Source organism: Antedon bifida, chromosome 2 (assembly GCF_963402885.1).
Source record: "Antedon bifida chromosome 2, ecAntBifi1.1, whole genome shotgun sequence".
Classification (NCBI taxonomy): Eukaryota; Metazoa; Echinodermata; class Crinoidea; order Comatulida; family Antedonidae; genus Antedon; species Antedon bifida.
The window spans coordinates 31,777,671-31,797,707 of NC_136227.1; the positions used below are offsets into that span (position 1 = coordinate 31,777,671).

Genomic DNA, 20,037 nt, shown 5'->3' on the forward strand with positions numbered 1-20,037 from the left:
AAGGGAAATGAAGTGTGTTAATTTCACTGAAGCCAGGCGTAGTTCTAAGCATGGCTTAAGTACGCAGCTATGCGACTCATCTCGATCATATCTATAATTAATATTCACAATGATTTTTTTCACTTGAGACGTTTTTATTGATTTTGTAGATATGAACAACAAATTACAAAGTAAAGAAATCTATTATAAATTTAGTAGTTATCGATGTGTTCACTAGATATATGTGTAATAAAAGAATTTTTATTAAATTTTTCATATTTTATGAATAAACTTACCCGGTTTTCAGCATAAATCATCTGTATCACGTTTTGTTGCTTGGGCTCTGGACCGGTATCATTTGTGGCCTCCTTGTCTGTTTCAGGAGGTTTAGCTGCCCTCCGCTCGAGTTCATCCTGAAATGTATTATTTTTAAGATAGAAATCTATTTAAAATGTATACAGAGGACACCACTGTTATGTTAAGAATTTTCCTTTGAATGAGGGGTGATATGTTTAATACTACAAACAACCTTTTTCGGTGGACACAAGAGGACACTTTGTTAACTCCCTACTGTATTTTTTTTTAATGTATTTCACACACAAAAATAAATTATACAGTCTCCCATACAATATGCACTATAAAACTCTTTTTAGGGTTAGCCAATTGTTGGGTATGCACCTAGCTTTCACAAATTGTAATGCAAAAGATAGGACATTAAATTAAGCTCAGCCCATTATTTCACCATATTTAGGCCCTGGGGTCCCCCTATTTCAAAATCCTAGGATACACCACTGCAAGTATAACAAAAACACTTGAACCTTACCTGCTTCTGTTTAAGGAACTTAATCTGGTTCTCTACTCTAGAGATCTCTTTGTCTACTTTCTCCATACATGTCAGCAACTCCTCTTTGGACACTTTTGAAGCTGCTTCTTGGTCACATGGCGTCGGTGAAATATTCTCGACTTTAGGAATAAATGGTGGTTCCTACACAAAAACAAATAAGTTTTATTTTTATTTATCATTCTTTCTTTTATGTACAAAATCAGTAAAACATAACAGAAACATGAAATCTCAGCATTATCAGTGGGTGATTTTAAGTCTATTCTAAATTTTACATTAAAAAATATTCCACAAGAGAACGTTAATATAAGTGTTCACCTTCTTTATCTCTACTGCTTGTACTTGTTGATCTGTGGGTTGATGCAGTATGCGTATCGATTTTTCCGCATCAGGGTCATTCAAGCGAGGGCGCTTTGCAGATAGTACCTCAGGCGCTTCCATATGCGCTGCAACTGCCAATTGATTGGCTGCCCCAAATTCATGATGCCGATAATACTCAGCAGTCCTAGAATAAATGCATGATTCATTAAAACAAATGAAGTACTCCTATTGTATGGGTGAAAATAGTTTTGTGTAAAATTATAAGGGCTATTTGTGGTGGTTTCATATGCAATACTCAATACACAGTTTAATATGAAACTTAATAGGATGCACCCAAAAAAAATAATATCTTACATAATAAATATATCACAGCAGGTGCATCTGCAGCTTTTGAGTTTATTGTCAAATCACTTGCATCATTATTAATAATTGGCTTATGATCTACCCTTTTGATAAATAGCAACTGCATGTGCAATTACAAACAGACTCAAAAATTGGAATCCCTGAAAACTAGGAACTTTCCATTTAATTGGACTGTCTGAAAACTGGGAATATTCCACAAATCTGTGGCCATATTTGCCATTCACACTTAGGAAGCACTTACCATTAAAATTTTAAAAAAATCTCCTATTTAAGTAAATGCAATTTAAGGGAAATACTTAAATATTTATTGAGTTAAGTGAAATACTTAATATTTAAGGGAAATATCTCACTTTAATTATGATTGGTGAATACGGCTACTGGACTCTTTGAAAACTCTCTCAAAATGGGATTGTCTGAAAATTGAAAAGCTCGCCCCTAAAACTCATTGAAGCAACAATAAAATGGCATTCCAACAATTAAAGCCCTAAAAAGCTAATGGATTGAAATCTTACCTATCAGCTGTTTGGTGTCCATGGAACTCTGACAACAACGAGGGACGCCTCCGATTCATAGAGGGGGCTCCATATTGAGAATCTCTGTGATCCCAAGAATTGTATTCCTGCAAAAGCAATAACAAAAATCATTTTAATACACGTTCAATTTCATATATTTATATCACAATTGCTCATTGTGAGAACACAAGCTTTTAATATTATTCATTCAATCGCTATCAAGCCAAGCTACACATTCTGCATTATATTCAACCTCCACCGCCTGATTTGAAGAAATGAAGAATCTAAACGCCCCAACTAAGTACTGGTTTTTTTGTGTTAAGCTTTTAACATTATTTATTCTATCAGCATCAAGGCTAGCTACCTACTGAATATATTACCTGTTGCCTTAAGTCTTGATGCCCATGTCCTCCATAAATACTGGCGTACGGCGTTTCTCTAACTGCATAATGCGGGGTTTCACGAGGTGGAAATACTGCATATCGGTGCAACGAAGGACTAAGGGGGCGCACTCTTTTATATACATTCATCTGATCGCGCTGAGATCCACCTGGCATTCTGAAAACAATAGACAGAGTGCAGTATACATGTAAATAAGAGACAAATTATATACTTTAGTAGCTTTGAATATGAATAAGGGACAGTCTCAAAATTAATCTGCATATTTTTCTGAAAGGTTGCGTCATCAACACATTGTTGTCCAATAACAAATAGATGGTAACAACCTAACAACTAAATATTGAGATGGTCCCTAAAACATATTAAAATGTCAATTCTTTAATTTATGACATGAGAAGAAAAAACACAATAATAAAGTACAAATTATTACTTAACATGCAACTAAATATGAAATAGAAAAACTTAATTACAGCTTCCACTGTCATGCTAACCAGCCTCCTGTGTCAATAGACAACTGAATTTGACTCCAATAACAGCATTAACATAATGTATATTTTCTAATTCTATTTTTAACAATGACAGTTCATTATCAAACAAAAGTAATAATAATGATAGATGCCTCGTATTGATTTAGTCTACACTAACGAGTACAATAAAACATATTGCAAGGTCAATAATGCATAATAAAAATGGTGAAATGTCATAAAAATGGCCTTGAGAAATAATATAAAAAGTCAAAGTACAGTACAGCAACATTGGCTTGCCAGTGAGCCTTACACATTATAAAATTTTAAACAAAAGATATGTAAGATAGTTCTTTTCCTTTATATTTATTTAAGGTAAGCCAAGAAATGAGCATTGTAATTTCTATTAATATTAATTATATTGGATAATAAATATCTGTAAGTAGTAGACCAAATACTAACAAATAAAATTGCGTTAATTAACAGTTATTTCATTCAGTTTTAAATGAATATGCAGTACTAAATAACTATTATAACCCATGAATAAATGATTACATTATAGTAGTGTTATTGGAACTAATAACAGAACAATGGAATATTATACACTGTTATTGAACAAAAACAATTATGGTATTATATAAGTAGCAAGAGGTCAAAGGGCATTCTCATAATTAATTTGATAAATGTGACTGAAAATTTGTCTAGTTCTGGTTGGTTGCATTGACAATGAATAGTAAAATGAAAGATAAAAAAAATGATGTTAAAATAAAATGTAATAATATATGGTGGTTGGCACCAATGTAGACTAAAGCGACATAAAAAGTTGTGAAAATTCAGCAAAGTGTGAACATATTGTAAAATGCACACATTTGTTAATTCTTCTACTAGATAATACAGTACTCTCATCATCTGTACATATTTCCTATTCAAAACACAGATTGTTCAGCAATTAAATGTATAATAATTATGTTAATTAAAGTTCCCGGATTTTGACATTATTATTAGTTTAAATAGTATTATATAATAAGTTACTGTTATTTTTAGAATTTTTGACATTCTTTATTTATATTTGTTTTATATTATAGTTATTTTGTATGTAGGCACCAAGGAATTCAAGTTTTTATTGTTTCATTCACACAATACAATATACAGAGACATTTTGTAAGGAGGAGGACGCATAAGCCAAGGCTTTAAGTTTGGTCCTCCAAGGGATACCAGTCTTTTTAACTAATTTTTTTTTTTTAACACCCTCATAAAATATTGTGAATAAATAAATATTACTAATAAAATACTTGCACTTTTTACACTTAACAGGTCAAGCAAAAGTTGGTATTAACGTTCAGTTGTTAAAACTCCTAAACTAATCACTACAACTTGGACTTCCTTATTACATCCCTCGGTCAATTTCATTTGAGCGTTATTATTGGCAACTGACATAATATTGTTGTTTTTTTACCATTTTCAAGGCTTTATGACCCAAGACAGCTGGTGTATTGTTCCTTGATTGGGGTACCGCAATGTACGATGTAAAATTTAAATACAATCGAATTTGTGTTGCATTTCACATTTTTTATATTTAACATTTTTCTACTTAATTTATGGTATTTATGAATGATTTATTTGGGTTGAAATGTAAAATATTAGTAAGTAATATTAATCAATTTATTAAGTAAACAAATACATCTAATTTATCAAATTACTTAGTTTTAAATATCAAATTCAAACTGTAAAGGTTAAATATTAAATAAGTAACATAATAAAACAGAAATCAGTTATTTATTTTCGCATATTTGTATGGTTCTAATTTAAATAAAAAATGTTTTACAGAGTGAAATAGCTATGGTCACAAAACAATCGTTTTTTTCTAAACAACCGAATCACACACTGCGTATATAGACGTATTTTGCAGGTTCATTCCGCTGAGACTAGTCTGGTGGGATGAAGAAGGATTAGTTTACCAAGCTTTTCCATTCAAAACCATCATTTTCAGTTATCATAATATAAGCTACAACATTCAATATAAACAATGGCTAGTTATTACTTTATATAATCTGAAATTGGTTACTATCAATTTTCATTATAATAAATTAAATTTGTTTTTTCTCAAATTCAAAACACAGTGATTTATAAAATAATTGACACTCAGCTGATAAAATTAATATTATGTTAAGAGGGAAAAGAAAAGAGGGAAATGTGATAATTTGTAAAAAAAAAATTTGCAAAAAATATTATGAAAAACTGTACTTAAATACAATGTCGATGAATGATAGTTGATATTAATTTACAACAACCAATATTGTAGCTGAACCCTTAACCCTTTTACAGGGATCATCTTAACACAGTATTATAATAGCCTATTTTATTTGAAGCGTTTATGTAATACTTATCAATCAAACTATTAAAATATATAAATTGCCTTTTATTCATCCATTGTACAATCATATAATTTGTTTATCATCATATGATAATAATACAATGAATTATACTATTTATTATTACAATTTATGAACAATTCTGAACAATTAGTAAATTTACAAGAAAATTACCGAGCTGATCCCTAATGCAGGGATCATCTTCTCAAAACAAAATTGTATGCAACATTTATTGACATTTCTTGTATAGAACAAATTTATCTTGTTGGATCTACAATGGAGGTTCACCTAATGTACACGGTATGAAAGAATAAAATAGGTTTACCTACATCAGGGTTTCTTAGTTATGATGGAATGAAAATAATTACTTAATGACCTTTCCAAAAGCTAGGGTAAATGATACTTTGAAATATCAATTTGCTGGCGACATTTACAGTTTAATCAAGCCTTGTATTTAGTTAACCTCTTCATTCATATTTCAAGACGAACATTATTAATCAATCTATATTTTGATACAACTGTAAAAAAACATAAAGCTTATCTTTTTAGCCTGAAAGGGATAATGCTAAATCAAGAAAACACTTTCCCCTCATTTATTACAAAAACATTTTTACTCTAAACGACAAAAAAGGATTGGCATAAGATTTGATAGAGTGGCATCCCCTTCAAAGTTCAATAATAAAAGCTGGCATTTTATCATGATTCAGGGATGAAGAAATTCTAAGAAAAATAACTGAATAACTAAATATCCCTTGAGTATGATTCAGGGATCATCTTAATTACGGATTAGTAAATTCGGCAATTATGTTTTTAAAACTAAAAATACTGATCGGACTGAACCATACAGTAAGTAAATTGATAAAGACGTACCATTTATGTTTAGACATATGAACAATTTACTTTTTGTGTGCAATAAATGTAAATGAGTTTTGAGTGCAATTGGAGGCTTGGCAAATGGTTCTAATAAAAGAAGTTAGTTGGTTTCTTTTGACCTGAAATGTAGACAGGGTCTCAAAGGAATGATGAATCTTAGTAATGGTGCACTATGCAAATTACGTCTAGGTTTAAATAAAAACATACAAAGACATTTGATGGTTGATTGGTGGGATTTAGTCATTATTTCCTGTCAAATAGTCCCTGGGTAAGAAATACATTCCATCTGGAAAATGAAGGCTTTAAAATATCCCTAAAAATATGCAATTAGTTTGAAATAATTATTACAATATTATGGTAGTTTTCTCTTTCCTAAAAATTAATTTGGATGATGATACAATGTGTAGTTTGATGGGGCCATTATAATTTGCAATTCCTGAAATGCTTGGCAAATTGATGTATTGTTAAGGCACATACTGTAGTTTCGAGGTAAGCTACAGTATTCGGTAAATAGTTTTAACTGTTTAAAATTCCTAATATGATGTGAATACGAGGAGGATGAGATTACACACACTTCTCTGAATAAATATGTAATGAAAAAACCCCAATAAAACTAGACATGAAACTCGTCACTTTGACGAGTTAGTTATCCGCACCACGACAAACGCCACGTGCACGTCATACGTTGGAATATTGCACACAGATAAAGATTATGGCATTATGACAAGAACTGAAGAATATGACATGCTGTTAGTGCTGAATTTTGTGTCATATAGTATATACATGCAAACAGTATAAGCTGTATACATATTACATACAGTGTAGAATAGGTGAAATTACGGGACCCGCCATTTATTCCAATTTTTAACATGGCGACGGTATCAAAATGAAACACTTAGATAGCAATTTCTGAAGGAAATTATCTCAGGAACAACATATTAACGTTTAGAAGAAATTTGAATACGTAAAATATAGATGCGCACCCTTTTAAATGTGATGAACTATTACGCAAAATATGAAAATACGACTTTTTTTATTCAACTGGCCATATGATGACGTCACAACATCCGATTGGCAAAATGTTTACATGAATTCGTATCTACAATCCAATAGCTTCCAGAAAACGTTTTAATCGTGATTATCACATTTTATTCTTACGAGCTATTACAGATTAAAATTTACTGTAAAGATGAAATTAATGACCCACGTAATTAAAATTTTTAGGCATGATGACGTCATAAAAATTAAAATATTTTTATCTCATGCTAAAGAAAGTTGATTGACCTACACAATATATAAATGTAGGAGAAAAAGGAATACAGATAAGCGCGATGCGCTCCATTGAATGTGATGAGCAATAACGAAAGAGACAAAAATCCTATATTTTACATTCGTGTGGCCATACGATGACGTCACAATGTTTTTTTAGCCTTATTGATGCATGATCCGATATCTACAACTCATCAACTTCTAGATTTTGTAATAAAAATAAACGGTTAACGGTTTACTTTAGAAACTATGACTGTTTAAAAAAAGACATAATTTTGACGATTTTTTAAGCTTTTTCATAAAAAACGCGCACGAATTGTCTAATTCAACGTGTTCGTATGGCGTTATTTAAACTGGAAAAGGTCTAAATTGTTTTCAAAATCACTGGGAAAGGCTTGAAAAATATAATTCAAGAGAAAAAAATATGTTTTTAACGCTATGTGCGCACCGCGCGCATAAAAAATTGCGCGCCCGTGGGAATTTTTGACATGCTCAAAATGACAAGAAACGCGTAAAAAGTTGATTAGAAATTAATTTTGCGCATTTTGAAATTTTAAATGCGCGTGTGCGCGTAACTTCTTGTCAAACATGCCATTTTTAATCCGTAGAAAGTTTGCCCCTGATATGACTTAAATTTTGTCAAAGTGTCAATACTAAATGACTTTTGGTTTTTAATCTATGATCAATCATTGAAATTCATAAAATTGCGCATAAGTCACGTTGCGCAACTATGACGTCATTCAAAAATAGGAGGTGCACAACTTCACGTAAATGCCCATATGTTGTCAAAGTTATGAAATGTTATGTTTACACATTTTAGAGGAACACGACTCACAAAAAGGAAGGAAGGAAAGAAGAATAATACAGAAAACTAGATTTGAACTCGTCACTTTGACGAGTTCGGGTTATCCGCGCAAACGCAACATGCACATACGTTTAAAATATATGAACGCCGACAATTATTATGCCATCCTATGACATGAATTAAATATGTTTACAGTGCTGAATTGTACCTATTTTGTAGCATACAGCATATTACAGTATTTACAGAATACATTGTATGTTATATACAGTGCAGCATAGACGCAATTACGAGACCCATCTTTTAAATCCAATTATTAACAAGATGACGTCATCAAATTGACATATAAAGATAACAATTTTTGAAGATAATTATCTAAATAATTACATTAAAACAAATTTGAAGAATTTTGAGCACGTAAAAGTGAGATGCGCTCTCGTTTAAACGCAATGAACTTTTACGCAAGAGATGAAAATATGACTTTTTGAATTCAACTGGCCATATGATGACGTCACAACATCTGATTGGCAAAATATTTACATGAATTTGTATCTACAATCCAATAGCTTCCAGAAAACGTTTTAATCATGATTATCACTTGTTATTCTGACGAGTTATAACAGATTGAAATTTACTGTAAAGATAAAAATAGGTGACCCACGTTATTTACATTTTTAGACATGATGACGTCATAAAAATTAAAATATTTTTAACTCATGCGAAAGATAGTTGATTGTCCTAGACAGTTTTAAAATATATGAGGAAATGGAATACGTATAAGCGAGATGCGCTCTATTTAATGTAATGAGCAATAACGAAACAGTAAAAAATCCAATATTTTACATTCGTGTGGCCATACGATGACGTCATAACATCCGAGGGGTAAAGATTCTGCATGAATTCATATCTACAACATATCTGCTTCTATATTAAATTAAAAAAATTGGGGGTAACGGTTGATCCTGAGGAGCTATAATAGATTCAAAATAGGCATAATTTTGACAAAATTTTGTCACTTTTGCAACTAAAACGCGCGCAAATGGTCTAAATCAACGTGTTCGTATGACATCATTTTAATTTGAAATTATGTCAATCTTTTTTAAAATGACTAGGAAAGGCTGTAAAATCATAATTCAAGAGAAAAAAACATGATTTTCGTACTCCGTGCGCACCTTACGCGTAATTTTTTTCGCGCGTGCGGGAATTTTTGACATGCTCAAAATGTTATGATCAGCGTAGAAAGTTGATTAGAAATTAATTTTGCGCATTTTGAAACTTTAAATGCGCGTGCGCGCGTAACTTCTTGTAAAACATGCCATTTTTAATCCATAGAAAGTTTGCCCTTGATATGACTTAAATTTTTACCAAGTGTCAATACAAAATGACTTTTGGTTTATAATCTATGACCAATCATTGAAATTCATAAAATTGCGCGTAACTTACGCTGCGCGACTCTAACGTCATTAAAAATATGGAGGTGCACAACTTCAGGTAAATGTCCATATAATGACAAAGTTATACAAAAGATATATTCACAAGCAATAGGGGATATGCGACGCACAAAAATCCGGGAAAGAAAGAAGAATAACAAAGAAGAAGATGAAAAAAAAGATATTTACAATCACATGGGTTATCCGCAACTAAGTTGCGGATAACCAAAAAATATTGATCTCATACAATTACAAGGAGTTATCCGCTTGGTATACCAAGCGGATAACTAATAATACAGAAAAAAAATATTGATCTCATACAATTACAAGGAGTTATCCGCTTGGTATACCAAGCGGATAACTAAAAAACTAACATCATCGATCCTCTATTAAGCTCTGTCAGTCACTATTAAACTTTATGAGACAAAAAAATGTGATGTGCCCATATACAGACACAATGACATCATATCACTACCATATTTTGGCACATTACACTAATTTTGTCAAACTAGTTTGATAGTGTAGACAGAGCTTTAGTATAACAGAAAAAAATCCCCAAAAATATAGCAAATAAAAACCAAGTTAAATTACAGAACAGTACATCAACAAAGTCACATATATTATAATTTAAATACAAACCTGGAATTAAATATAAATATGAATAGTATTTGATTTCAGATTTTGTATTGTGCACTTTAACATAGTCTTTCAAGTGTAATATTCTTAAGTATATTATGTTACTCTCTAGAGTAACTGCTCATATTCCATTTGATGGATACTGGACAGATGGTAGTAATGACAGCTTTTACAGTACCTCACAGAAAATTATACAACAACTAATTTATTCCAAAATTAAAAGACGAAGAAAATAATACATTGTTGTAGTTACGTGATAGGCTTAAACCCAGTATAAATGTTGTAAAATCTGTCTTAAGCTCTGTTTACACTATCAAACTATGTGACAAAAAAGTGTGATGTGCCCAAATATGATAGTGATATGCCCAAATATGGTAGTGATATGACATCATCATGTCCATATATGGTCACATCACATTTTTTTGTCACATAAAGTTTGATAGTGTAGACATTGCATTATTCAAGGCGTGAACACCATTCTCATAAAATATTATACAATTTTGATTTTCGTGTAGACTAAATTTAAAGGTAGTTCCAGTCCTGTGTATAATATCTAGTAAAATCTAGTGGGCTTGGCAATTTTATGTGCCTACTGTCAAGCCACTTTGCTAGTAAAATATCAATATTATAGCACAGTGGTCTACAGTAGTTGGCAATGAAGGGTAAAGCCTAAATCAAAATTTATGAAAGAAAACAGAAATGAAAATGGATTATATACTGTTAGTAGTAAAGGAAGAAGAGACGCGTTGTGTCTCCTTCCAAGTGGGTATGAATCATCAATCATTCAGAATCAAAACACTGATTCCCACTATAAATTAATAATAATCCCACTAAGTATATAATAATGCTGACTCAACAAAAAGACTTTTTTAAAATACAAAAATAAATAGGTACAATTTATAAAATTCAAACTTTTGAATATGAACAGTATGTTTTGCATGCTTTAAAAAAACACAATTATAAAATAACTCATTAAAAAACAAATTTGTTACCCTTAAACATGTTAGTAGAGCCAAATAATTTATTTATTTATAAATGTACTTATTTATAGGCATAGGCATCATAGTTCATGTTCATTTTCAAATGTATGCAGTGAAAATATGGGAAAATATCCATTTTTATATAATTAGGCCTAGATTCTCAGATTTACACAACCTTTTACATGCTAGGCCTGAAGCTAGCCTAAATAAACTGCTGCAGAATATCATGTTCATGCAGCCAGGTGGTGTATCACGCAGGGTCAGGTTATTAACACACTTTTTGAGAAAAATGGTATCAGGATGGTAAATTAAAATAAACAAAAAAACACTATTCATTTCTACACCTTTCTTTGAGCTAATCTCTGGTTTTACACAGGTTTAAATATTACATGTGCATGTCTCTATTTAGTAAGAGGTGGTTATGTACTAAACAACATAAAATGATTTTGATGCTAGAAAATGCTAGGCCTCTAAATTAAATATTAATGTACGTTTTCTTATCGGACCACCACAAACAGTCCTCTCGATGGACTAATCACATCGATGATACTGATAGGGTGGCTGGATATGCAATGGAAAAATTCAATTTTACCTTAAAATATTATGCAAATAATGCATTGAATATGTAACCACACAATTAATAAATAATTATATAACTTATTGTGCATGTTTAATATATGTTTAAAAGAAGTATTACCTGTCCTTTGGCGGCCTGGACATTTCATCAAATGCGTTCACGAAAAAATTCGGCGGCCATCTTTTCGTCTAAAAATGATGACGTCACACGGCGTTGTTTTGAGGTGAATGCCCTTGCGATCATCAATGGGGATGCGACTTATGTTGAGTTCTTTGTTCACATTGTTATTTGTTTCTTTGATTCATGGAAAATGTTATAGTTTTAATAGTTTTACATAAATACTTTTCTTTTAATTTGCATACACGTCGGTAAGACCCCTACTTCTAAACTAAAAAGTTTCAGTTCTGTGTCCCGAGGATAGAGGGCCTACTTTCATTTTTAAATTTCATTTTCATTTAAAACAAAAATGAAATATGCATTTTCTTTCATAGATTTTTTAATAACCTCATGTTGACAAGAACAAAAATAAATGAAAAACAAATACATTTGAACTTTTTTATTTTTAACATTTTTAAGGTAAAATTCATGATATTTCACAATAGGGTTAAATCATGCAGTTATTCAACTATTATTTTTTAGAAATCTTCTCTCGCATTTAAGCCTATTGGGGACTATTTTGAGGTTGCACAATCAAGGCACTTCTTCTTACTCATCAAACTAATAAGTTTCCGGTATAAAATAAAAATTGTTTTCAATCCGGGGTAAAATTATAAACTAAGTTTCGTTAGTTATTACATAGTTTTTTAGTTTTAAACTAATTCCTTCTCAAGCACTGAACTTGGTGGTGACCTAGAGGTAATGGTTCTGGGTGGTAGTAGTAATCTAGGAGATAATAGATAAGCCTCCTACTAGTACCACCATCAACAAATATTGGCAACTCAACCATAATGTTAAAAAAAGTTTATTAAAGACGAAACTACAATTTATATTTGCAAGAGAAAACAAAAAATGTGTTGCATAGTGAGAGATAGTCAGTCATATTTTTAATCAAATCATTCTCCTCAATTTAAATGCTTTTGATTATATAGGTCACAATTTCTAAATTATTTTTAAATATATCACTGTATTCAGATTGCAACCTCAATAAATATTTTCTACAATATATTATCAACAGATGCTTAGGTTCAGCATATTGTACATGGTGTTCACTTCTTTTGATATAAACCTTAATCTCTGTCTACACTATCAAACTTTATGTGACAAAAAAATGTGATGTGCCCATATATGGACATGATGATGTCATATCACTACCAAATTCGGCATATCACTACCATATTTAGGCATATCACTACCATATTTGGGCACATCACACTTCTTTTTGTCAAACTAGTTTGATAGTGTAGACATTGCTTTAAACTTAAATTCTTTCAATGTGCGGATAATAAAACAACTTTAAATGGTTGTACTAGCTTAAAGGCCTGTTTATACTAGGACCAAACATACATTTATTTTGTTTTCTGTAGAAAACATGTATTTATCCTTGTTCATAATCATCCTAGTATGAATTCTTGGATCAAAATGTCTTAGTCTAACAAAATTATTTTAAATACATTTTTATTGTACACTCCAGTATTTATACTACTTTTGTTCACCCTGTATAAAATTCTAGACCTTAAATTTTAAATTTGGAAATAAGTATCATGCAACTCCACGCGATGTGATATTTCAATGTGGAGAGCCTCTCAATTGTTATTTCTTTAGGTGATTCTGCTTCATTGTTTTACATTTTCCTCTGCTCCTTTTCCTAATTTCAGGTGAAATAAATGATATATGATATATATGATTTCAGAAAATTGAAATAGTCAACTCGTTCAAACCAGAAAACCCTTTCCAAAACACAAATTTCCAAAAACTATATTTTGGGACAGTCTGTGAGTTGACAGTGTTTTAAATAATCAGCCGCAAAAAATCAACAATTTGATTATATTGCACATATCATTTCATGGAAGAATTTGATTTTTAGGATTATCCAAAGAATCCATGCGGATTATTTGTTTCACTTTGTTTACTTTCCAGCGTGAATGGTGGTATACGGCAATCGAAGGAATATCCATCATTTCGTTCCATACGGAATGTGCCCCTGTGGAAAAAACAAAACAGAAGTTTCATTATCTTTTTCATAGCTATTCTAAGACACCATGATATGTCATATGCTACTGTAACTGTACCTGGCTAAATAAGTGCCCTAAGCTTTTGTTTCAGGGAGGCTTGTTATTTAGGCTAACTACTATTGTGTCATTATGAAACAGGTTAATGAATATTTGGGCACATCACACTTTTTTGACAGATCTTAAAGCCCTGTCTACACTATCAACTTTATGTCACCAAAAAAAAAAAATGTGATGTGCCCATATATGGACATGATGATGTCATATCACTACCATATTTAAGCATATCACTACCATATTTAAGCATATCACTACCATATTTAGACAGAGCTTAAGACTTGGTAGACAATTACGCACTACTCACCACATATGTCCACTTGGTGCTTGTAATGATACATGGCTACTGTACTGAAATGCTGGCTGTTCTTTAGATAAAATAGGTTCCTGTAACAAGACAGACATGTATCATGAGTTTTGTCCACAGACTTTACTTAATAAATTAGCAGGAGATGGAAATTGGTGTAGTTGTGGTAGCTATCAACAATTGCAGAGATGGTAATTAGCTAGTGATATCACGATTCATAAAGGCTAATTTACACAGTACAGTAAAGGTAAGCGCAAAACTGTGTAGCTTATCCCATTTACACATCGCACAGAATCCATGAGCGGTGTGGTCAAAAGTATGTGCTTGTAGGCCTCGAAGGCTAATGCATGTTACAGGCACTGATGGCCTGGACTAGACATATTATGACTGGCTGTCAGTAGGCCTAGAGCAGAAGCCATACGCATTTATAACAATAACAACTGTGGCTCGCACTAGAAACAAAAGCTTCCTATCTAAAACTCACCTGGCCAACAACCCCTCTTCCTCTCACAGTTTCTAATGTGCCTGATAAGCTGAATATCCTCCAGTGTCGCTCTCGTAACTGAACAGTTTCTTTACCTAGGTTCTCAAGCCGAATACAGTACCTCCACTAGGGAAAACAAAGGTTGATCAGATATACTTACGAATTGCATTGTGTAATCAGTATGAGGGTTAAGCTACCAAAAGATCATTTACAATTTTTTTAAGCATTGTGTATGACAAAACACCAAATTAATATGTTTTCATTAATGGGGCTATATGAATCCATAAAGGATAAAGTAAACTGAAACATATAAATTGGTTGTAAGTATGTGACTTACCCAGTATACACTGGAATCCTCTGAAACCTACAACAAATTGAATTATAGTACCATTAATAAGCATATTATTTAAATATTTGATGAGTCTAAAGCTTTGTCTACACTATCAAACTAGTTTGACAAAAAAAGTGTGATGTGCCCAAATATGGTAGTGATATGCTCAAATATGGTAGTGATATGACATCATCAGGTCCATATATGGGCACATCACATTTTTTTATCACATAAAGTTTGATAGTGTAGACAAAGCTTTAGCTCAATTAGAGATGAGACATGAGATGATCATTCCTCATGTTTTTCTTTATTAAATAAATAATGTTGCTAATAAGAACTTCTTCTTACCCTAGTACCCATGTAAAAAGGTATGACAAATATGGTAGTGATATGCTCAAATATGGTAGTGATATGCTCAAATATGGTAGTGATATGACATCATCATGTCCATATATGGGCACATCACAGTGTAGACAGAGCTTTAGTTCAATTAGAGATGAGACATGAGATGATCATTCATCATGTTTTTCTTTTTAAATAATGTTGTTAATAAAAACTTCTTCTTACCCTAGTACCCATGTAAAAAGGTATGACAGTGACCCGTACATTCTCTGTCGTTTCACGGTGGACGTCTGACAACTCTAACCAAGGGTGGTTCTTTTCCTGCCAGGCTTTAAGAGTATCTTTTGCTACAAAAGGTGGTTCTGACAAAATAAACAGAAATAACATTTCTGAGTTGCAATGGGAACTTAAAACATATTATAGAAGTTTGGAACAGGGAAATCAAGAAGAACTTTATAGGAAATGATTTGTGTTAATATGTTAACAAAACTGTTTTTAAGTATTTAATGGATGTTGTGTACTGTAAGCATTACATTTCAAATAAGGTATGCATATATAGAAAATATTGTTGAATAAAGTCTCTGAATAAAAAAAAGAAATAATATTGTACTACAGTATACTTTTGTGATGTAAATTGAAGATTTAAATATTTTGTTATAATCATTATTATAAACCTATCAATAATATTATAAAGTATCTTGTTATGATGTCATTTCTTTTTGTACATTTTAAAATATTCATAGAAAATATCAATACTATTGTAGGCCTACACATGGTTTTATTGTTCTGTGTTATGTTTATGTATTTTTGTATTCGACGGCTTTTTATTTCTCCTGTAAGCAGATTAGTTTATAGATGTGCAATAACAGTTACACAGTTAATACCATACCTTGTCCTGATTTTAATTCCAGAAACTTATCAAACAGCTCATGTTGCAGTGGAGTTTTATCTGCCGATGAGTATGGTAAAATATCTTCATGGGCAACATAGTCTAATCCTGTGAAAATAACATGCTAAAATTATAACAAACATTGAGGTTATTAAGGCATAGAAAATAGTGCATTGGTATTTCTGCACACCACAAAAAGGTGTATGCCACTGATTCTAAAGTGAGTGCCAATAAAATACTGACCTCCAATAAATGCTCAGTGTTTTGCCCTATGTTGATGTTATAGTTTTATATCAGTGCCCTTTATAGTTGAATGTGTATTTAAAGTATTACAGCAGCCTATCTTTTTTGCCAATGGTTTTATAATCTGAATAAGGTAATGTTTACTATAGATGCATAAATATCTAATGTCTAAATATTTTTAAATAGCACCCTCTATAGATTTAATAGTATACTGAAATATTTTAAAATCATTATAGCACCCTCTATTGGCTATGCTTTTACAAAATCTTCTAAAACTCTTTTAGAAGTTAGGACAACACATTGGGGTAAAGTTTAGTGGTTTGTCTGATCACAAAGCAAATAGTAAATTTGCATAAACATTTTGGGAATACACTTAAATCAGCTTTACAGTTGTAATGCTCTGTCTACACTATCAGACAAGTTTAACAAAAAAAGTGTGATGTGCCCAAATATGGTAGTGATATGCTTAAATATGGTAGTGATATGACATCATCATGTCCACATGGCATATCACATTTTTTTAAACATAAAGTTTGATAGCGTAGACAGAGCTTTATAAGTAAAAAGGTAAAATTATTCAATCTAAAGAAAGTAAATGAGCAGTACCTGGTATGGCATATAAAGACCTGTTGTTGTCTTGATTTCCAAGGAACGTTACTGCTTCTGTTTGAGCTCTCTGAAAAATTAAATAAAATACTATAAAATACTGTATAAAGAATATATAGGTTACATTTTCCAATTGAAAGTGTGTGTACGCTAGAAATAATATAATATCAACAAGACAAATTACAACTCCACTCCTACAGACTTATAAGACTAATGATTAGTGTAGGGCATCTTGTGTATATGTTTGTCTTGTGAACGGGATTTCCACCTTTAAGAAGGATAGTGAAGGAATTAGTTTATGGTTATCCTTGGCAATTTGCCTAAACTACTGATAAGATTAATGTAGAGCATCTTGCGTATATGTTTGTCTTGTGAACGGGATTGCCGCCTTTAAGAAGGATAGTTAGCATACTAGTGCCGATTCCCATTCCTTGAGATTTTTAACCAACCACTTTATTTTATACAGTCATAGACAGAGAAATAGTGTTTTCCGACAAATATTTCTGGTTGTTATTGTTAGAGATGTAGAATTTTCATTTTTTTCAGTAATTTGCTTTTGGATTGTTATAAAAATAACAAATTCTTGCAATGGAAAATGAAGACTTACAATGAATGGACAATCCCTAGAATCAATGAGAACTTGATAGTATGTCTGTGTCTTTCCCTGGACCTCCTTGTTACTGCTATCAATGTGTTCACCATCAATTTCATTCTGTGGACTAAATACAGAAAACAAACACACAATGATAAAAAAATATAATACAGTACATTGATTGTTGTAAAAATATGTCTCTGATACCAGTGTTCATGCTCATGTAAAACTTTTTTATCTTAAGCTCTGTCTACACTATCAAACTTTATGTGACAACAAAATGTGATGTGCCCATATATGGACATGATGATGTCATATTACTACCATATATAAGCACATTACTACCATATTTGGGCACATCATACTTTTTTTGTCAAACTAGTTTGATAATGTAGACAGAGCTTTACACTAATATATAGTTTGCATTTATTATTAACTTTGGGTAATCAGAAATTTAGTTATAGGCAATTTATTTTCATATTATCTATAATTTGTATTTCAATATTTATTTCATTTTTTAAAATTTCTGCCAAGTTAAAAAAAGTTATAAAAGACAAAGAAAGATTCAAATCAGACAAAAGGCTTTAATATAAACTTGGGTAAGTTCATCGACCTCTTCTTAACACAACTACATCCTTGGTTGTTACATCATACTGTACCTTTCAGTCTTTTTATTGCCTACATCTCTATCATAAAGTCTTGCAAGCCACGGGAATAACAAAATACCTCTGTAACCAAACACTTTATGAAGAAAGAGCTGAAACAAAAATTAAAAGAGAAAAAATTGTTAAAACTATATTATATATAATATTATTAATAATAAGCTCTGCTAACTTTTCTGGCTGTTTTACTTATCGTTTTGATTTAGCTTTTCGCTTTTTTTTTTGTATCTCAATTGAGATCCAGCCACTGATACCCACAGCATTGTCATTTTTTCAGTAATTGGCCTTTAAATTAATATTATTAATAATATATATATAAAATAATATAAACTATTAATTATTAAAAAGCTTCTGTTAATAATTAACGTAACACATAGTTACTGTATTTCGATAGAGAATTGCTTGTTTGAATGCATTATTACATTCATCTGAAATTATATATCCCATCAATGATATTTATTAATTAGTAAATACAAATCAATGAAAATCTAACCTGTCCAGTTGGATATTTTCCCTGTGGCTTTGGATTTTCCAGCTTACCTACTGCTTGTAATTTTCTTTAAAAGAATAAACAATTAATATTTTTACCAGATACATAAAGTAATGTTATTTAGCTTAAAGCCTAGCTGGGCATGCCAGGCATGGCTGGCTGCAGCAGCACCTCTAACAACAACTTTTCTAGCTGGGCCTAGTCAGTCGTCTAGTTCATCGTTTGAGAGGGCCTAGCCTAGCCATCGCTTACCTTGATGCTAATCGACGGTTCCATTGTAAATTAACACCACCAATTGACAGAAATGCAGCATTGTGATGTTGACGTAAATGTGCATTAATTATGCTGTAATAAATACAGTTTTTTAAAGTTTTTGCCATCGTCATCCAGGCCTAGCTAGCGCCGTTTAGCAGCCTTTCGTTCCTCCTTCACGCATCACGTCCTACCTCAATCAAGAGAGCGCCCTCTGGTAATCTTATGAACATTAAATTTTCTCCATATACATGCATAGTAGTACAGAAAGAAGTACTATATCTTGATGTACGGTGAAGTTAGATGAAATAATTCACATTACAACTCATATACTCTTTGTAAAATATTCTTTATCTACATTGCAAATCATGCTAAATTCGGTTTTACCATGTTTTATAGTATTTACTTCTTTGAGAAATGAAAACGATTGAAACATTAAAAAAAGGTTTTACATTTCATTCAAACTTTTTCCGTTTAAAGATGTATTGTCCCCCTGAAAAATAATTTTTTTTGTTGAATATGCCATTTTAATGTCACATAATAGTTATTGACTTCAACCAAAAATTGGATCAAAAAAAAAATTTATTTACCTGAAAAAACTGGAATTTAAAGCAAAAAATGGTCAAATTGGCTGCCAGCCAATGGATTTTTGGTTGAATTTAACCATTTATTATGTTATTTTATAAGTGAAAACCCGTTTTTTTTCTACGGAAGTGATTAACTTTATTAAAACTACAAAATAACCTATTCAAAGTCTGATTTAATTAATCTTCATTTTCAAGTTTTTGGGGGACAA

The 20,037-nt window shown here is 31.4% G+C and overlaps 2 protein-coding genes across 4 annotated transcripts in view; both read right to left on the minus strand.

Annotated features, from left to right (window-relative positions):
• The window catches only part of LOC144834589 (uncharacterized), a 36,509-nt gene extending 24,518 nt beyond the window's left edge, over positions 1 to 11,991 (minus strand). For all 3 annotated transcript variants that reach the window (XM_078689443.1, XM_078689444.1, XM_078689442.1), the window contains exons 1-6: positions 11,939 to 11,991; positions 2,397 to 2,574; positions 2,017 to 2,123; positions 1,139 to 1,325; positions 803 to 964; positions 276 to 392 (exon numbers count right to left, since the gene is read on the minus strand). In XM_078689443.1, coding sequence (XP_078545569.1) covers positions 276 to 392; positions 803 to 964; positions 1,139 to 1,325; positions 2,017 to 2,123; positions 2,397 to 2,574; positions 11,939 to 11,961 — 774 coding nt within the window. In that variant the 5' untranslated portion in view covers positions 11,962 to 11,991. The remainder of the gene's footprint in view (positions 1 to 275; positions 393 to 802; positions 965 to 1,138; positions 1,326 to 2,016; positions 2,124 to 2,396; positions 2,575 to 11,938) is intronic.
• A 368-nt stretch (positions 11,992 to 12,359) lies between these two features.
• LOC144836229 (polymerase delta-interacting protein 2-like) lies at positions 12,360 to 19,419 on the minus strand. The gene is made up of 11 exons (XM_078691479.1): positions 19,242 to 19,419; positions 18,993 to 19,056; positions 18,497 to 18,594; positions 17,853 to 17,964; positions 17,246 to 17,315; positions 16,397 to 16,504; positions 15,733 to 15,869; positions 15,172 to 15,198; positions 14,835 to 14,960; positions 14,351 to 14,430; positions 12,360 to 13,958 (listed from the first exon to the last, which is right to left on the minus strand). Exons 1-11 carry the CDS (start codon positions 19,373 to 19,375, stop codon positions 13,844 to 13,846), a joined length of 1,071 nt encoding a protein of 356 aa, XP_078547605.1. The 5' UTR covers positions 19,376 to 19,419; the 3' UTR covers positions 12,360 to 13,843.
• Positions 19,420 to 20,037: the final 618 nt, after the last annotated feature.